Source organism: Coregonus lavaretus (assembly GCF_964263955.1).
Source record: "Coregonus lavaretus genome assembly, chromosome: 13".
Taxonomy (NCBI): Eukaryota; Metazoa; Chordata; class Actinopteri; order Salmoniformes; family Salmonidae; genus Coregonus; species Coregonus lavaretus.
In genome coordinates this window covers 6,289,746-6,310,122 of record NC_140000.1, presented here as the reverse complement: position 1 = coordinate 6,310,122, position 20,377 = coordinate 6,289,746, and the positions used below count along the sequence as shown (strand labels likewise).

The window sequence follows — 20,377 nt, the reverse complement described above, 5'->3', positions numbered from 1 at the left end:
TCGGGTCACCGCCTTGATGTTAGCGGAGAACGACAGGGTGTTGTCCAGGGTCACGCCAAGGCTCTTCGCACTCTGGGAGGAGGACACAACGGAGTTGTCAACCGTGATGGCGAGATCATGGAACAGGCAGTCCTTCCCCGGGAGGAAGAGCAGCTCCGTCTTGCCAAGGTTCAGCTTGAGGTGGTGATCCGTCATCCATCCACACTTTTCTCCGTGTATATCAATGATGTCGCTCTTGCTGCTGGTGACTCTCAGATCCACCTCTACGCAGACGACACCATTTTGTATACATCTGGCCCTTCATTGGACACTGTGTTAACAAACCTCCAAACGAGCTTCAATGCCATACAACAATCCTTCAGTAGCCTCCAACTGCTCTTAAACACTAGTAAAACTAAATGCATGCTTTTCAATCGAACGCTGCTGGCACCCGCCCACCCGACTAGAATCACCACTCTCGACGGGTCTGACCTAGAGTATGTGGACAACTACAAATACCTAGGTGTCTGGTTAGACTGTAAACTCAACTTCCAGACTCACATAAAGAATCTCCAATCCAAAGTTAAATCTAGAATCGGCTTCCTATTTCGCAACAAAGCCTCCTTCACTCATGCTGCCAAACATGCCCTCGTAAAACTGACTATCCTACCGATCCTTGACTTCGGCGATGTCATTTACAAAATAGCCTCCAACACTCTACTCAGCAAATTGGATGTAGTCTATCACAGTGCCATCCGTTTTGTCTCCAAAGCCCCATACACTACCCACCACTGTGACCTGTACGCTCTTGTTGGCTGGTCCTCACTACATGTTCGTCGTCAAACCCACTGGCTCCAGGCCATCTATAAATCACTGCTAGGCAAATCCCTGCCTTATCTTAGCTCATTGGTCACCATAGCAGCACCCACCCGTAGTCTGCGCTCCAGCAGGTATATCTCACTGGTCATTCCCAAAGCCAACACCTCCTTTGGCCGCCATTCCTTCCAGTTCTCTGCTGCCAATGACTGGAACGAATTGCAAAAATCTCTGAAGCTGGAGACTCTTATCTCCCTCAATAACTTTAAGCATCAGTTGTCAGAGCACCTTACCGATCACTGCACCTGTACACAGCCCATCTGAAATTAGCCCACCCAACTACCTCATCCCCATATTGTTATTTATTTTGCTCTTTTGCACCCCAGTATCTCTATTTGCACATAATCTCTTGCACATCTAGCATTCCAGTGTTAATACTATTGTAATTATTCTGCACTATAGCCTATTTATTGCCTTACCTCCATAACTTGCTACATTTGCACACACTGTATATATATTTTCTGTTGTATTTTTGACTTTATGTTTTTTACCCCATATGTAACTCTGTGTTGTTTTTATTGCACTACTTTGCTTTATCTTGGCCAGGTCGCAGTTGTAAATGAGAACCTGTTCTCAACTGGCTTACCTGGTTAAATAAAGGTGAAATAAAAAAATAAAAAAATAATACATACTGATATGTCTGCCAGACATGCAGAGATGCGATTCGCCACCTGGTTATCAGAAGGGGGAAAGGAGAAGATTAGTTGTGTGTCGTCAGCGTAGCAATGATAGGAGAGGCCATGTGAGGATATGACAGAGCCAAGTGACTTGGTGTATAGCGAGAATAGGAGAGGGCCTAGAACTGAGCCCTGGGGGACACCAGTGGTGAGAGCACGTGGTGCGGAGACAGCTTCTCGCCACGCCACTTGGTAGGAGCGACCGGTCAGGTAGGACGCAATCCAAGAGTGAGCCGCGCCGGAGATGCCCAGCTCGGAGAGGGTGGAGAGGAGGATCTGATGGTTCACAGTATCAAAGGCAGCAGACAGGTCTAGAAGGACAAGAGCAGAGGAGAGAGAGTTAGCTTTAGCAGTGCGGAGAGCCTCCGTGACACAGAGAAGAGCAGTCTCAGTTGAATGACCAGTCTTGAAACCTGACTGGTTTGGATCAAGAAGGTCATTCTGAGAGAGATAGCAAGAGAGTTGGCTAAAGACGGCACGCTCAATAGTTTTGGAGAGAAAAGAAAGAAGGGATACTGGTCTGTAGTTGTTGACATCAGAGGGATCGAGTGTTGGTTTTTTGAGAAGGGGTGCAACTCTCGCTCTCTTGAAGACGGAAGGGACATAGCCAGCGGTCAAGGATGAGTTGATCAGCGAGGTGAGGTAAGGGAGAAGGTCACCGGAGATGGTCTGGAGAAGAGAGGAGGGGATAGGGTTAAGCGGGCAGGTTGTTGGGCGGCCTGCCGTCACAAGTCGGGTAGGGCAGTGTGAGCAGGACCAGCAGTGTCATTTGACTTAACAAACGAGGATCGGATGTCGTCAACAGAGAGGGAGGGGGGAGGGGGGGGGGGGATTCAGCAGGGAGGAGAATGTGGCAAAGAGCTTCCTAGGGTTAGAGGCAGATGCTTGGAATTTAGAGTGGTAGAAAGTGGCCTTAGCAGCAGAAACAGATGAAGAAAATGTAGAGAGGAGGGAGTGAAAAGATGCCAGGTCCGCAGGGAGTCTAGTTTTCTTCCATTTCCGCTCAGCTGCCCGGAGCTCTGTTCTGTGAGCTCGCAATGAGTCATCAAGCCACGGAGCTGGAGGGGAGGACCGAGCCGGCCGGGAGGATAGGGGACATAGAGAGTCAAAGGATGCAGAAAGGGAGGAGAGGAGGGTTGAGGAGGCAGAATCAGGAGATTGGAGGGAGAAGGATTGAGCAGAGGGAAGAGATGATAGGATGGAAGAGGAGAGAGTAGCGGGAGAGAGAGAACGAAGGTTGCGACGGCGCATTACCATCTGTGTAGGGGCAGAGTGAGTAGTGTTGGAGGAGAGGGAGAGAGAAAAGGATACAAAGTAGTGGTCGGAGACTTGGAGGGGAGTTGCAGTGAGATTAGTAGAACAACAGCATCTAGTAAAGATGAGGTCACGCGTATTGCCTGCCTTGTGAGTAGGGGGGGATGGTGAGAGGGTGAGGTCAAAAGAGGAGAGGAGTGGAAAGAAGGAGGCAGAGAGAAATGAGTCAAATGTAGACGTAGGGAGGTTGAAATCCCCCAGAACTGTGAGGGGTGAGCCATCCTCAGGAAAGGAACTTATCAAGGCGTCAAGCTCATTGATGAACTCTCCAAGGGAACCTGGAGGGCGATAGATGACAAGGATATTAAGCTTAAATGGGCTAGTGACTGTGACAGCATGGAATTCAAATGAGGAGATAGACAGATGGGTCAGGGGAAAAATTTAGAATGTCCACTTGGGAGAGATGAGGATTCCTGTGCCACCACCCCGCTGACCAGATGCTCTCGGGGTATGCGAGAACACATGGTCAGACGAGGAGAGAGCAGCAGGAGTAGCAGTGTTTTCAGTGGTAATCCATGTTTCCGTCAGCGCCAAGAAGTCGAGGGACTGGAGGGTAGCATAGGCTGAGATTAACTCTGCCTTGTTGGCAGCAGAACGGCAGTTCCAGAGGCTGCCTGAGACCTGGAACTCCACGTGGGTCGTGCGTGCAGGGACTACCAGGTTAGAGAGGCAGCAGCCACGCGGTGTGAGGCGTTTGTGTAGCCTGTGCGGAGAGGAGAGAACAGGGATAGGCAGAGGCATAGTTGACAGGCTGCAGCAGATGGCTACAATAATGCAGAGGAGATCGGAATGAAATGAACTAAACATCTGGGAAAGGAGAGAGCGGGGCCTCCCTCACCACAACTCCCAAATATAACTCTCCCAACTTCCACCTCAGAAATTATAATTGTTGTAAACTACAGCGGTTCAATGTTTTCTAGGAATAGACTAACTTAGTTTATTCAGCTAGCTAACTAGGTGCAGTATTATTCCGTGAAAAACGTCCGGGCACCTCGTCATAAGACGCCACAGCCAGCTAGCATGCCGGTCTCCAACAACACGGTTTAGCGCCAATACTCGGCGACAACAAACCACCAGTGTATCAACACGCAAGCAGATCGTTCGTGTCCGTGTCTAACGTTGTGGGTTAGTCCCGACAGCTTGAGCGAGTCCGTCGTCAACTTATTCAGCCAGTTAGTTAGCTAGAATAGTTAGCAAACTAGCTAGCCATTGCTTTCAGACAAAGAAGAACCCCTCCTTTCACGGCACGAACACACAGAGAGAGCCAAACTAACGTTAACTAGTCACCCATGTCCCGAATTCCTTGAACGACTCGGGCTATCAATATGTAAAAAAAAAAAAAAACACAAGCCTTAAAATTAGTGTCATTTTAGGGACAACTATGTCTGTATGGACACACCGTGGAATAGCTAATGTTGTTTTTAAATGCAGACAGATTCCCATTAAATAAGTGCTGGCCTTTCTCAGTGTCTTTATTGGCAGATTACTACTTCCCAAGATTATCTATTATATTGAGAAGATAGTCGAGTGACCGCTCTAACAAAGGTAAGACATGTCCTCAAAGATGGAAGGCAGGTTGGAGGAGGCGAGATCAGGTGGGACCATTCTAGCTAATGAGAGGGCAGATACACGCGTGAACAACAGGCACAACTAAGTCGTCTTTCTCAAAGTTGCCGGAATGCCACGTGCATCCACTTATATCAGTACATTTGTAACAGCCTAAACATTATTTAACTTCTGTTAGATTAAATAAGCCTCTCGTAATTTGACATGCTGTCATAGACCTCCATACAAAAAAGGCTTATCTCACGCACACAGATTTTGGGCCGGAGTAAATCCTCTCGCTTTGCCTCTTCCTCTCTGGTATTTCCCAACACTGGCCAACATGTGACACCAGTTGTAAGAGAGACATAATGGAGAACTCACACAGCCAGCTGCTGTCTCAAAGCTAATGGCTAACATGCTACACCAGCTGCTTTCTAATAGGCTGGAATAAAGGGTAAGATGCTCCTAAGTGGTCAGTTACTGTGTCCATCATGTCATCCTCAAGTCATTGGAGCCAATTCTCACTGTGGATAGCTGAGTTCTCCCGCCCTCAACTGCTGTCTCCCATCCACAGATCATCAAGATGCACTCATTCCTGGATTACATCATGGGAGGCTGTCAGATCCAGTTTACAGTGAGTTCACACTGACATGCATGCCTCACACATTCACACACAGGATGCCAAAATGTATTCAAATCCACACAATATGCAAATGACTTTAAAAATGTCACTGCCCTCATGATTATCTTTTTAGTTGGGTGACGTACAGCACCAATGAAAAGTTTGGCCACACCTACTCATTCAAGTTTTTTTTGTTTTTATTTTTATTTTTTAAAACTATTTTCTACATTGTAGAATAATAGTGAAGACATCAAAACTATGAAATAACACATATGGAATCATGTAGTAACCAAAAAAGTGTTAAACAAATCAAAATATATTATATATTTGAGATTCTTCAAATAGCCACCCTTTGCCTTGATGACAGCTTTGCGCACTCTTGTCATTCTCTCAACCAGCTTCATGAGGTAGTCACCTGGAGTGCATTTCAATTAAAAGGTTTGCCTTGTTAAAAGTTCATTTGTGGAATTTATTTCCTTCTTAATGCATTTGAGCCAGTCAGTTGTGTTGTAACAAGGTAGGGGTGGTATACAGAAGATAGCCCTATTTGGTAAAAGTCCATATTATGGCAAGAACAGCTCAAATAAGCAAAGAGAAATGACAGTACATCATTACTTTTAGACATGAAGGTCAGTCAATACGGAAAATGTCAAGAACTTTGAAAGTTTCTTCAAGTGCAGTCACAGAAACCATCAAGCGTTATGATGAAACTGGCTCTCATGAGGACCGCCACAGGAAAGGAAGACCCAGAGTAACCTCTATGCAGAGGATAAGTTCATTAGAGTTACCATCTTCAGAAGTCGCAGCCCAAATAAATGCTTCACTGAGTTCAAGTAACAGACACATCTCAACATCAACTGTTCAGAGGAGACTGCGTGAATCAGGCCTTCATGGTCGAATTGTTGCAAAGAAACCACTACTAAAGGACACCAATAAGAAGAAGAGACTTGCTTGGGCCAAGAAACACGAGCAATGGACGTTAGACCGGTGGAAATCTGTCCTTTGGTCCAACCACCGTGTCTTTGTGAGAAGCGGTGTTGGTGAACGGTTGATCTCCGCATGTGTATTTCCCACCGTGAAGCATGGAGGAGGAGGTGTTATGGTGTGGGGGTGCTTTGCTGGTGACACTGTCTGTGATTTATTGAGAATTCAAATCACACTTAACCAGCATGGCTACCACAGCATTCTGCAGCGATACGCCATCCCATCTGGTTTGGGCTTAGTGGGACTATCATTTGTTTTTCAACAGGACAATGACCCAAAACACACCTCCAGGCTGTGTAAGGGCTATTTGACCAAGGAGAGTGATGGAGTGCTGCATCAGATGACCTGGCCTCCACAGTCACCGACCTCAACCCAATTGAGATGGTTTGGGATGAGTTGGACCGCAGAGTGAAGGAAAAGCAGCCAACAAGTGCTCAGCATATGTGGGAACTCCTTCAAGACTGTTGGACAAGCATTCCTCATGAAGCTGGTTGAGAGAATGCCAAGAGTGTGCAAAGATGTCATCAAGGCAAAGGGTGGCTACTTTGAAGTTTTGTTACTACATGATTCCATATGTGTTATTTCATAGTTTTGACGTCTTCACTATTATTCTAAAATAGTAAAAATAAAGAAAAACCCTTGAATGAGTAGGTGTGTCCAAACTTTCGACTGGTGCTGTATATGTGACAGACTGGGTTTTAACCGGGGTCATCTGTGTGCCACAAGACTGAGTTAGCCTGCTGAGCTTAAGCCTAGGCATTAGTTTAGGGAGATAATGCAAATAATGGGGTGGGGATGGTGTGTGTGTCAGAGTGAGGGAGAGGTGGGGATGGTGTGTGTCAGAGTGAGGGAGAGGTGGGGATGGTGTATATGTCAGAGTGAGGGAGAGGTGGGGATGGTGTGTGTGTCAGAGTGAGGGAGAGGTGGGGATGGTGTATATGTCAGAGTGAGGGAGAGGTGGGGATGGTGTGTGTGTCAGAGTGAGGGAGAGGTGGGGATGGTGTGTGTGTCAGAGTGAGGGAGAGGTGGGGATGGTGTGTGTGTCAGAGTGAGGGAGAGGTGGGGATGGTGTATATGTCAGAGTGAGGGAGAGGTGGGGATGGTGTGTGTGTCAGAGTGAGGGAGAGGTGGGGATGGTGTATGTGTCAGAGTGAGGGAGAGGTGGGGATGGTGTATATGTCAGAGTGAGGGATAGGTGTAAAGGGAAGGTGCATACATTTGAGGTAATTGGAGTCAAACTCCCCTTTGATTGCCACTTGTCTTCCCAGGTAGCTATTGATTTCACCGCCTCGAACGGGGATCCTCACAACAGCTGCTCGCTACACTACATCCACCCCTACCAGCCTAACGAGTACCTCAAAGCCCTGGTCGCGGTAGGGGAGATCTGCCAGGATTACGACAGGTGAGGCCAATCACATTCAAGCACTCGTTAACAGGTATTATGTAAAATGTTGTGCAATGACTGTTGCTCGTGACTTCAATGTTGATCCCTCCTCTCCTGAAAAAATCTAATAACTTTTGAAAGTTTGTATGTGAAAGTTTACTCTAGTTCTCCAGTGACTCAGAGGTTATGTAAATGAGAAGTCATTTAGAGCCCATTGTAGTCCTGGGTCGCCAGCGGAATGAACTTGTTTATGGGTATTTGTTTCAGATAATGATCACCGGCTCAGAATCAAGTGTGTCATCGCTCAAATTCTAATCACTTTTTTGTTTTCTGTCCCTGCATGCATTTCAATCCAGTGACAAAATGTTCCCAGCGTTTGGCTTCGGCGCTCGGATCCCGCCCGACTTCAAGGTAATTTCCAACCGTATTTTTCACAGAGTTGGGCTATGGCTCAGCCTCAGCAGGGTGTCAGTAATCACTCCTGTGGCGAGATGAGACGAGGTGAGACTCTGGCTCTGCTCTCCTGCTTCTGTGGTGATTACGGAAGCCACCCGCTGGCCCTCGCTGACCCTCGCTGGCCCTCGCTGGCCCCTGCTCTGCTCTGTCCTGTCACACAGAATGGGCCCGTCCAGCCCAGCGCTCTTTACTGCTGCATTGACTTTCTGAGTCACTAAACTGAACCCAGCAGGAAATAATTGACATTCTGCCTGGGTGACTGATGCTACCACTGGCTGATACATTATACTGTCTCTGGTCCAGCCTGGGGGGGCAGACTAACCCATCGAGCTGTGTGTGGGGTGGGGGGGGGTAGCATGGCTTGCAATTATGCTAATTACCCAACCCACAAAAATGCATCCATGGAATTTTGATTTAAAAAATTAGATTGTTTGATTGATTGCTTCTGGCCAACTGTGTGTATGTGTGTGTGTCTGTGTGTGTGTGTGTGTGTGTGTGTGTGTGTGTGCTCCTTTGTCTCACTGTTCCATGGTGATCAAAATATCATATTTTTCATCTTCCTCCAGGTTTCCCACGATTTTGCGGTGAATTTTAATGAGGAAAACCCAGAATGTGCAGGTAGGTGCTTCGCCTCAAACAGATTAGAGGTTCACCCTGCCTTTGAAATCACAGACTGTCAAAATGCTTTATTTCAAATGCTCATCACTAGCTCTGGGGTGGGTGGTTACAGTAAATTGGCTAAATTGGGGTCAATTTCCCCTTGCACTGAATGCCTATTAAATATTGAAACCACAAATATACCTTTAATAACACATTAACCAGGTAATAAAACCGCATTTACCACACACTCTCTTCATTCCGGCCCAAACACTTTGTAGGGATGCATCAATAAAAAGTTGTAACAGTGAGTTAAATGGCTTAAGGAAAAGGTTGAACAGCCAAAGATGACCTGCATAAAGTCCCACAGACAGGCCTGGGTGAACAGCCAAAGGTGACTTGCATAAAGTCCCACAGACAGGCCTGGGTGAACAGCCAAAGGTGACTTGCATAAAGTCCCACAGACAGGCCTGGGTGAACAGCCAAAGGTGACTTGCATAAAGTCCCACAGACAGGCCTGGGTGAACAGCCAAAGGTGTTGGCTGAGCGCAAACTTCAACGTTGTGAAAATTCTGTTCAACTTTCGGCGTACTTTTACTGTGAACACTTGAGGCTGTACCCGTTTTCATTTACTGTTTTAACAGTGTCCAAGTAGGCTACTGTGGCTATTTGATCATAATGTAGGCCTACCATAGTGGCCTACCATCAAAAACAATGGAGAAAATGCATCACATAACATTTTAACATGGAAATAGTGGTTCTATCGTTCAGCCGACAGTAGCAGCCAATGTGTGGTGGCAGGTAGCTTAGTGGTTAAGCTTGGATAAGCTAAGTAGCCAATAGACAGAGGGTAGCATAATTTGTCTGATTCTCTGTAATATTGGATTTTTCACCTAGTCGGCTCGGGGCTTAGAACCAGCGACCTTTCAGTTACTGGCACAACACTAGTAACCGAAAGGTCGCTGGTTCTAAGCCCCGAGCCGACTAGGTGAAAAATCTGTCGATGTGCCCTTGAGCAAAGCACTCAACCCTAATTTCTCCTGTAAGTCGCTCTGGATAAGAGCATCTGCTAAATGACAAAAATAATAATAATAATATTATGTAGGCCTACATTCCATAAGACTTTTGAAAGAAACATGCAGAGCTTGACATTAACCTGTTTATCCACTTGTCCTTCAGACAAGGAGGTGACTGAAAATGTTGTTTGATGCAAGAAACCACTTTACAAAATAAAATGCATTATTATTCCTAAACCAATATTACAGAGAATCAGACAAATTATGCTACCCTCTGTCTATTGGCTACTTAGCATACTCAAGCCTGTCTCAAAATACATCACTGCCCCTTTAATACATAAAGCTCTTTACCTGACTGGCTTTTCAAAGATGGCTAGATGTTTATACGTTTTGTGCTCGTAGGAAGCAATCGCTCACACATTTCTGACTACAAATTAGCTATAACTGGGCTAATAACTCACTAACTAGAAAAGAGTATGAACAAATGTGCACACGTAGCTACATACAGCTAGGGATGTGGCGGTCATGACATTTTGTCAGCCAGTGATTGTCAAGCAAATAACTGTTGGTCTCACGGTAATTGACCATTAATGAACATAAAGACATTTAGCATCTCCTGGCTTCCACGCATAGCCTACAAGCCACTGATGCAGACCTTTGGAACATATACATTTTTAAAAGTCTAATACATCCATGTAATATAGCCTATACCAACACAATAAATCCATTATTTATTTTAGACAGGTCTGAAGATTTATCTATTTCAGAAGAACATAATACCATACTCTGAGTTGTCCTTATGTTAGGCCCTGATCTGGCTATGCCATATGGCTGTGGGCTACACTAGTTCATTTAGCAGACAGGATTTGCTTAGAATTCCATGGCATTATTTGATATTATTTTATAGTATGAAGAATACAATTGAACATAGCTGAATAAAATAGAAAGGATATTTTCCCCAAACGATTTGAGAGTGTGCACATGCCGCTATTCTGTGTTGAGCGGTTAACCAAAAAACAGGGACTCCTATATGCTTAATTTAGAGTTATTTATGTAACTTTAGTTGTTCTACAAACATTGGGCTATATGTTTAGATTTTTAATACATTCTAAGGCGGCATGATGAGACTAATGATGGTTTGAAAAATGTTGCATGAAAGGCATGAGCTCTGCTTGGTTTTTTGCGCAGGCTGTACACACTTCACACCCTGGAGAGAAATAATGTTTTCTGAATGTCTAATACATAACTCCATGGAGAGAAATAATGTTTTCTGAATGTCTAATACATACAGTGGGGGGGAAAAGTATTTAGTCAGCCACCAATTGTGCTAGTTCTCCCACTTAAAAAGATGAGAGAGGCCTGTAATTTTCATCATAGGTACACGTCAACTATGACAGACAAAATGAGAAAAAATAATCTAGAAAATCACATTGTAGGATTTTTAATGAATTTATTTGCAAATTATGGTGGAAAATAAGTATTTGGTCAATAACAAAAGTTTCTCAATACTTTGTTATATACCCTTTGTTGGCAATGACACAGGTCAAACGTTTTCTGTAAGCCTTCACAAGGTTTTCACACACTGTTGCTGGTATTTTGGCCCATTCCTCCATGCAGATCTCCTCTAGAGCAGTGATGTTTTGGGGCTGTCGCTGGGCAACACAGACTTTCAACTCCCTCCAAAGATTTTCTATGGGGTTGAGATCTGGAGACTGGCTAGGCCACTCCAGGACCTTGAAATGCTTCTTACGAAGCCACTCCTTCGTTGCCCGGGCGGTGTGTTTGGGATCATTGTCATGCTGAAAGACCCAGCCACGTTTCATCTTCAATGCCCTTGCTGATGGAAGGAGGTTTTCACTCAAAATCTCACGATACATGGCCCCATTCATTCTTTCCTTTACACGGATCAGTCGTCCTGGTCCCTTTGCAGAAAAACAGCCCCAAAGCATGATGTTTCCACCCCCATGCTTCACAGTAGGTATGGTGTTCTTTGGATGCAACTCAGCATTCTTTGTCCTCCAAACACGACGAGTTGAGTTTTTACCAAAAAGTTATATTTTGGTTTCATCTGACCATATGACATTCTCCCAATCCTCTTCTGGATCATCCAAATGCACTCTAGCAAACTTCAGACGGGCCTGGACATGTACTGGCTTAAGCAGGGGGACACGTCTGGCACTGCAGGATTTGAGTCCCTGGCGGCGTAGTGTGTTACTGATGGTAGGCTTTGTTACTTTGGTCCCAGCTCTCTGCAGGTCATTCACTAGGTCCCCCCGTGTGGTTCTGGGATTTTTGCTCACCGTTCTTGTGATCATTTTGACCCCACGGGGTGAGATCTTGTGTGGAGCCCCAGATCGAGGGAGATTATCAGTGGTCTTGTATGTCTTCCATTTCCTAATAATTGCTCCCACAGTTGATTTCTTCAAACCAAGCTGCTTACCTATTGCAGATTCAGTCTTCCCAGCCTGGTGCAGGTCTACAATTTAGTTTCTGGTCTCCTTTGACAGCTCTTTGGTCTTGGCCATAGTGGAGTTTGGAGTGTGACTGTTTGAGGTTGTGGACAGGTGTCTTTTATACTGATAACAAGTTCAAACAGGTGCCATTAATACAGGTAACGAGTGGAGGACAGAGGAGCCTCTTAAAGAAGAAGTTACAGGTCTGTGAGAGCCAGAAATCTTGCTTGTTTGTAGGTGACCAAATACTTATTTTCCACCATAATTTGCAAATAAATTCATTAAAAATCCTACAATGTGATTTTCTGGATTTTTTTTCCTCAATTTGTCTGTCATAGTTGGCGTGTACCTATGATGAAAATTACAGGCCTCTCTCATCTTTTTAAGTGGGAGAACTTGCACAATTGGTGGCTGACTAAATACTTTTTTTCCCCACTGTAACTCCGTGGAGAGAAATACTTTTCTAAAGCTGCTAGCTAGACAGAAAGTTTTTATAACATAAACAAAATGCAATACTGCATCGAATAGGTTGAACAGGTGGTGTAAACATATCATTTGTGTATCTTTATGAGGTTGTGGGAGAGATTTAAACAGAAAAGTAATGAGACAGTGAAGCGCGCAGGGAGAGACAGAACACAAATGTGAATATGAAAGTCTGTCTGCATTGAGACATCCTCCAATTTGAAATAATATAAATGACAATGTTTCTCACTCAAACTCTGGAGAGATCCTTGTCCCTGTAATCAAATGACACTCACAGCACAAGCACCAATTGGGTGAACTTTGAACAGAAACTTTTATGAGAAACTTCATGTTTTTTTTATTAACATCTAATTAAACTTTGCTTTGTATAGGTATCATTAGAGGTATCATTATCAAGTGAATATGATTCTACCTGCAAAGTGAGGCTTCATTCTCATAGAATGAGTTAAATATGTTACAAAGTTTCCAAGTTTAATTCAGTTGATCTCATGTGATCTATCCAGCTCACCTGCACACAGCCCTAACACTTTTTCACACACTATATAAGAACAGAAGATAAGAATAGAATAGACTATAAGAATAGACTATGAGAATAGACTATAAGAATAGACTATAAGAATAGACTATGAGAATAGACTATAAGAATAGACTATAAGAATAGACTATAAGAATAGCTTTTACTTCCTTCAGCTTTTCAGCTCATCCTCCACTTTCTACCTTGTATTCGTGTCACTCTATTAGCTTGCTTGTTTTGAGTGGCGGGCGCCCTGGATGGGTGGAGAGCAGCCAGACAGGTGCTGATCCAGTCCAGAGCTTCTTGCCAGGAAAGCAGCCAAGAATAGATCAGTCTCAGTGCTCCTCTGTCCGGCAAGCTTCCAGCCCACCTCCCAAAGCAGAGGGCATAGCTTGCACAGTTTTTCATGCAGGAAAACTCTGTTGTTAAGATGCTGTTAGATGCGGACACACACCAATTCGTATACACACACGCTCAGTCAATACTGTCTTCCTTTGTGCCTGTACCTACCATTGATATTGATATCTCTTTGAGGATGAAAGTTTGCATTACTGTGGGTAGAGGGAGTGGCAAGCTGACACTTGCTTTTAAGTAGTGTGTGTGTGTGTGTGTGTGTGTGTGTGTGTGTGTGTGTGCGTGTGCATAACTGCCTGTGTGTGTACGTGCCGGTGTTTGTGCCTGTGTAAGATACACTATATATACAAAAGTATGTGGAAACCCCTTCAAATGAGTGGATTTGGCTATTTCAGCCACACCCGTTGCTGACAGGTGTATAAAATCAAGCACACAGCCATGCAATCTCCATAGACCAACATTGGCAGTATAATTTCCTTACTGAAGAGCTCAGTGACTTTCAACGGGGCACTGTCATAGGATGCCACCTTTCCAACAAGTCAATTTGTCAAATTTCTACCCTGCTAGAGCTGCCCCGGTCAACTGTAAGTGCTGTTATTGTGAAGTGGAAACTTGTAGGAGCAACAACGGCTCAGCCGCGAAGTGGTAGGCCACACAAGCTCACAGAACGGGAAGTGTGTAGCGCGTAAAAATCGTCTGTCCTCGGTTGCAACACTCACTCCCGGGTTCCAAACTGCCTCTGGAAGCAACGTCAGCACAATAACTGTTCGTCGGGAGCTTCATGAAATGGGTTTCCATGGCCGAGCAGCCCCACACAAGCCTAAGATCACCATGTGCAATGCCAAATGTAAAGTTTGGTGGAGGAGGAATAATAGTTGGGGCTGTTTTTCATGGTTCGGCTAGGCCCCCTAGTTCCAGTGAAGGGAAATCTTAACGCTACAGCATACAATGACATTCTAAACGATTCTGTGCTTCCAACTTTGTGGCAACAGTTTGGGGAAGGCCCTTTCCTGTTTCAGCATGACAATGCCCCCCTGCACAAAGCGAGGTCCATACAGAAATTGTTTGTCGAGATCGGTGTGGAAGAAATTGATTGGCCTGCACAGAGCCCTGACCTCAACCCGATCGAACAAGGCCGACTGTGAGCCAGGCCTAATCGCCCAACATCAGTGCCCGACATCACTAATGCTCTTGTGGCTGAATGGAAGCAAGTCCCCGCAGCAATGTTCCAACATCTAGTGGAAAGCCTTCCTAGAAGTGTGGAGGCAGTTATAGTAGCAAAGAGGGGACCAAGTCCATATTAATGCCCATGATTTTGAAATGAGATGTTCGACGATCAGGTGTCCACATACCTTTGGTCATGTAGCGTATGTGTGTGAGGGGGAGCGAGAGAGAGAGTGTGAGAATGTCTTCCAGCTCGAAGGCTCTCCAGTCCTCCAGTCACCTTTTTGATGGCTGAGGCTGCAGGAGAGTGGTCAGTAATCAGACCTCCAGATGTCTGCAGTATAGTGGTCAGTAATCAGACCTCCACATGCCTGCAGTATAGTGGTCAGTAATCAGACCTAACCTCCAGATGCTTGCAGTATAGTGGTCAGTAATCAGACCTAACCTCCAGATGCCTGCAGTATAGTGGTCAGTAATCAGACCTAACCTCCAGATGTCTGCAGTATAGTGGTCAGTAATCAGACCTAACCTCCAGATGCCTGCAGTATAGTGATCAGTAATCAGACCTAACCTCCAGATGCCTGCAGTATAGTGGTCAGTAATCAGACCTAACCTCCAGATGCCTGCAGTATAGTGGTCAGTAATCAGACCTAACCTCCAGATGCCTGCAGTATAGTGGTCAGTAATCAGACCTAACCTCCAGATGTCTGTAGTATAGTGGTCAGTAATCAGACCTCCAGATGTCTGCGGTATAGTGGTCAGTAATCAGACCTCCAGATGTCTGCGGTACAGTGGTCAGTAATCAGACCTCCAGATGTCTACGGTATAGTGGTCAGTAATCAGACCTCCAGATGTCTGCGGTATAGTGGTCAGTAATCAGACCTCCATATGTCTACAGTATAGTGGTCAGTAATCAGACCTCCAGATGTCTGCGGTATAGTTGTCAGTAATCAGACCTCCAGATGTCTGCAGTATATTGGTCAGTAATCAGACCTCCAGATGTCTGCGGTATAGTGGTCAGTAATCAGACCTCCAGATGTCTGCGGTATAGTGGTCAGTATTCAGACCTCCAGATGTCTGCGGTATAGTGGTCAGTATTCAGACCTCCAGATGTCTGCGGGACAGTGGTCAGTAATCAGACCTCCAGATGTCTGCGGTATTTTGGTCAGTAATCAGACCTCCAGATGTCTGCGGTATAGTGGTCAGTAATCAGACCTCCAGATGTCTGCGGTATAGTGGTCAGTAATCAGACCTCCATATGTCTGCGGTATAGTGGTCAGTAATCAGACCTCCAGATGTCTGCGGTATAGTGGTCAGTAATCAGACCTCCAGATGTCTGCGGTATAGTGGTCAGTAATCAGACCTCCAGATGTCTGCGGTATAGTGGTCAGTAATCAGACCTCCATATGTCTGCGGCATAGTGGTCAGTAATCAGACCTCCATATGTCTGCGGTATAGTGGTCAGTAATCAGACCTCCAGATGTCTGCGGTATAGTGGTCAGTAATCAGACCTCCAGATGTCTGCGGTATAGTGGTCAGTAATCAGACCTCCAGATGTCTGCGGCATAGTGGTCAGTAATCAGACCTCCATATGTCTGCGGTATAGTGGTCAGTAATCAGACCTCCATATGTCTGCGGCATAGTGGTCAGTAATCAGACCTCCATATGTCTGCGGTATAGTGGTCAGTAATCAGACCTCCAGATGTCTGCGGTATAGTGGTCAGTAATCAGACCTCCATATGTCTGCGGTATAGTGGTCAGTAATCAGACCTCCAGATGTCTGCGGTATAGTGGTCAGTAATCAGACCTCTAGATGTCTACACCCCTCCACACACTCACACTCTCGTCCCCTAAGGAGAGCCTGTCACTGATAATGAAGTCTCTCTCTGTGTGTGGACCCACTCCAATTCAATTCGCATACCCACTCCAATTCAATTCGCATATCACCCCAACAGATCCACAGATAACGCAATCTCTATTGCACTCCACACTGCCTTCTCCCATGTGAGAATGCTGTTCATCGACTACAACTCAGCGTTCAACACCATAGTGCCCTCCAAGCTCATCACTAAGCTCAGGACCCTTGGACTGAACACCACCCTCTGCAACTGGATCCTGGACTTGCTGACGGGCCACCCCCCAGGTGGTGAGGGTAGGCAACAACACATCCACCACGCTGACCCTCAACAAGGACCCCCTCAGGAGTGTGTGCTTAGTCACCTCCTGTACTCCCTGTTCAGCCACGACTGCGTGGCCGCGCACGACTCCAACACAATCATTAAGTTTGCTGATGACACGTCGGTGACAGGCCTGATCACCGACAACGATGAGACAGCCTATAGGGAGGAGGTCAGTGACCTGGCAGTGTGGTGCCAGGACAACAACCTCTCCCTCAATGTCAGCAAGACAAAGGAGCTCATCGTGGACTACAGGAAACGGAGGGCCGAGCACACCCCCATCCACATCGACAAGGCTGTAGTGTAGCGGGTCAAGAGCTTCAAGCTCCTCGGTGTCCACCTCACTAAAGAATTAGCATGGCTACACACACCAACACAGTCATGAAGAAGACTGAAAAGATCCTCAAAGTTCTACAGCTGCACCATTGAGAGCATCTTGACTGGCTGCATCACCGCTTGGTATGGCAACTGCTTGGTATGCGACCGCAAGGCGCTACAGAGGGTAGTGCATACGGCACAGTACATCACTGGGGCTGAGCTCTCTGCCATCCAGGACCTCTATTCCAGGTGGTGTCTGAGGAAGGCCCTAAACATTGACAGACTCCAGCCACCCAAGTCATAAACTGTTCTCTCTGCTTCCGCACAGGAAGCGGTACCGAAGTCTGGAACTAACAGGACCCAGCACACAGCTTCTACCCCCAAGCCATAAGACTGCTGAAAAGTTAACCAAATAGCTACCTGGACTATCTGCATTGACCCTTTTTTCACTAACTCTTTTGACTCATTACATACGCTGCTGCTACTGTTTATTATCTATCCTGTTGCCTAGTAACTTTACCCCTACCTATATGTACATATCTACCTCAATTACTTTGTACCCCTGCACATCGACTCTGTACTGGTACCCCGTGTATATAGCCAAGTTATCATTACTCACTGTGTATTCATTCCTCATGGTATTATCTTTCTATAATTTCACTGTTAGTCTACACTAGTTGTTTACGAAGCATGTGGTGTTTGTGTGTGTGTGTGTGTGCGTGTGTGCACGCACACTGAGGTCATGATGGAGTTTTTTTTTAATTAAGTGAAATTCTCCAAAGATGTGTGTGTGACCTCAAATGTCCACTCAATCAGTAAATGGCATTACTTCAGCTGCTCGGCCTGATGGGAGGCCACTGCTGAGATCCCTATAGTGGTGAGAAGAGATAAATAGAAGTCAATGCAGCTGTGACGTTGACTAACTATTCACAGAGTGGCTGCTTCCCTCAAAGTGTAAAATATCATGGAATATCATGGGGCTCAATTACTCCACAAAGATACCTTCACACCTGTGTGCATTGGTGTTGGTCGTTGTGTTCCCCAAATACCCAGAGTTCTCCAGATGTATATGACTATGTGAGTGTTACTGTGTGTGTTATTCTGTGTTTTCCCAACATATGTTTATGGGTGTGTAGGTATCCAAGGGGTGGTGGAGGCCTATCAAACCTGCCTTCCTAAGCTTCAGCTCTACGGCCCCACCAACATCGCCCCCATCATCCAGAAAGTAGCCAGCTCCGCTTCACAAGAAATGCACACCAAGGAGGCCATGGTAAGATAGCTGTCAGTCGTCCTCTTCTCCTTGGAACCAGTCAATTTGGAGCATAGCTTGAACCTTCGCTTAAATCATGTATTGATGTCAATGGGAGACTTGCGCAATGTATTTCCAACAAACCCCACAGACATTACTCTCTCACGTTGCTCCCAACTCATTGACTTCCTTCCTTTATCTCTGCAGCAATACTTCATTCTGCTTATCCTAACGGACGGAGTGATCACAGATATGGCGGACACCCGCGAGGCCATCGTCCAAGCCTCCCACTTGCCCATGTCCATCATCATCGTGGGCGTGGGAAGTGCTGACTTCAGTGACATGCGGATGCTGGATGGAGATGACGGGATCCTTCGCTCGCCCAAGGGGGAGCCCTGCCTACGAGACATCGTCCAGTTCGTCCCCTTCCGCAACTTCAAACATGTGAGTCTTTACCGGAACTGGGAGGGTTAACTGAGGAACTGGGAGGGTTACCTGAGGAACTGGGAGGGTTACCTGAGGAACTGGGAGGTTACCTGAGGAACTGGGAGGTTACCTGAGGAACTGGGAGGGTTACCTGAGGAACTGGGAGGGTTACCTGAGGAACTGGGAGGGTTACCTGAGGAACTTGGAGGTTACCTGAGGAACTGGGAGGGTTACCTGAGGAACTGGGAGGGTTACCTGAGGAACTGGGAGGGTTACCTGAGGAACTGGGAGGGTTACCTGAGGAACTTGGAGGTTACCTGAGGAACTGGGAGGTTACCTGAGGAACTGGGAGGTTACCTGAGGAACTGGGAGGGTTACCTGAGGAACTGGGAGGTTACCTGAGGAACTGGGAGGTTACCTGAGGAACTTGGAGGTTACCTGAGGAACTGGGAGGGTTACCTGAGGAACTGGGAGGTTACCTGAGGAACTGGGAGGGTTACCTGAGGAACTGGGAGGGTTACCTGAGGAACTGTGAGGTTACCTGAGGAACTGGGAGGGTTACCTGAGGAACTGGGAGGGTTACCTGAGGAACTGGGAGGGTTACCTGAGGAACTGGGAGGGTTACCTGAGGAACTGTGAGGTTACCTGAGGAACTGGGAGGGTTACCTGAGGAACTGGGAGGTTACCGGAGGAACTGGGAGGGTTACCTGAGGAACTGGGAGGGTTACCTGAGGAACTGGGAGGTTACCGGAGGAACTGGGAGGTTACCTGAGGAACTGGGAGGTTACCTGAGGAACTGGGAGGGTTACCTGAGGAACTGGGAGGTTACCTGAGGAGCTGGGAGGGTTACCTGAGTGTTACAGGAAGTGACAGGTTTCTCTCTGTCCCTCTCCAGGGCTCACCTGCAGAGCTGGCGAAGACTGTCCTAGCAGAAGTGCCCAACCAGGTGGTTGACTACTACAACAACAAGGGCATCAAACCCAAAGTTCCCAACGAGTTGGAGTCTTCCAAGACGTTCGCCCCCTGAGCGGAGGGGCCCAACGCCCTCATTACAACAGACAGCACGTTATGCTGACTAACTGAAAAGTTTACTGTTTTGCTCTATTCGTTTGTTTGTTCTTTTCGTTGTGCATGCGTGGCCTCCGAGGCTTGCATCTGTAAAGCAACTGTATAATTCAAAGCATTTGTATGGAGGGGGGACACACACAAACGCAAAAACGAACAACCAAACTGACATCCCTACAGATGAGCGTTCAACTATCGATGACGGAATGTATAGAACACCCCCATTCGTTTTTTTTTATAAGAGTTTGTTGAGATTTTGCTAAATTTCTTAATATTCATACATTGTAAAACATTTTGGACCACAGTGAATGAACTAGCTACAGTACCTGCGTTAGAAACGTTTGCGTCCTCAGAAGTCCGTACTGCAGATGAGGCGGATGCATGAACTGTTGTTTTGCATGCTGGTAATAAAGCAGACACTGTTTTCTCATGGTTCATGTTGTTTTCTTAGTGAACAATAGAGTTTACAGTGTTGTGGGGATAAAGGAGATTCTACTATGAAGCATGTTGACATGGAAACTAACTGTGTGAGTAGACTTTAAAGCACAACTTGAGTATTCACTAGAGTATATTTTTTGCCGTTGTTATGTTACAATGCAGTATTCTGTGAAATTATGAAATACTTATAATAATAAAAGCTTTATCAATATGCTTGTGACTTGTACTATGTAAAAAAAAAAAGCTATTGGGTTTCAAATCAAAAACGTAATTGGAATTGTGGTCA

The 20,377-nt window shown here is 46.0% G+C and overlaps 1 protein-coding gene across 1 annotated transcript in view; it reads left to right on the top strand.

The window, feature by feature from the left end:
- The window catches only part of LOC311139319 (copine-4-like), a 79,784-nt gene extending 59,699 nt beyond the window's left edge, over positions 1-20,085 (top strand). Inside the window, exons 7-13 of the mRNA XM_084174198.1 lie at positions 4,966-5,025; positions 7,266-7,399; positions 7,738-7,792; positions 8,404-8,455; positions 18,050-18,183; positions 18,370-18,606; positions 19,484-20,085. Of these exons, the coding sequence (XP_084030324.1) occupies positions 4,966-5,025; positions 7,266-7,399; positions 7,738-7,792; positions 8,404-8,455; positions 18,050-18,183; positions 18,370-18,606; positions 19,484-19,615 (804 nt within the window). The 3' untranslated portion in view covers positions 19,616-20,085. The remainder of the gene's footprint in view (positions 1-4,965; positions 5,026-7,265; positions 7,400-7,737; positions 7,793-8,403; positions 8,456-18,049; positions 18,184-18,369; positions 18,607-19,483) is intronic.
- The last annotated feature ends 292 nt before the right edge of the window (positions 20,086-20,377 follow it).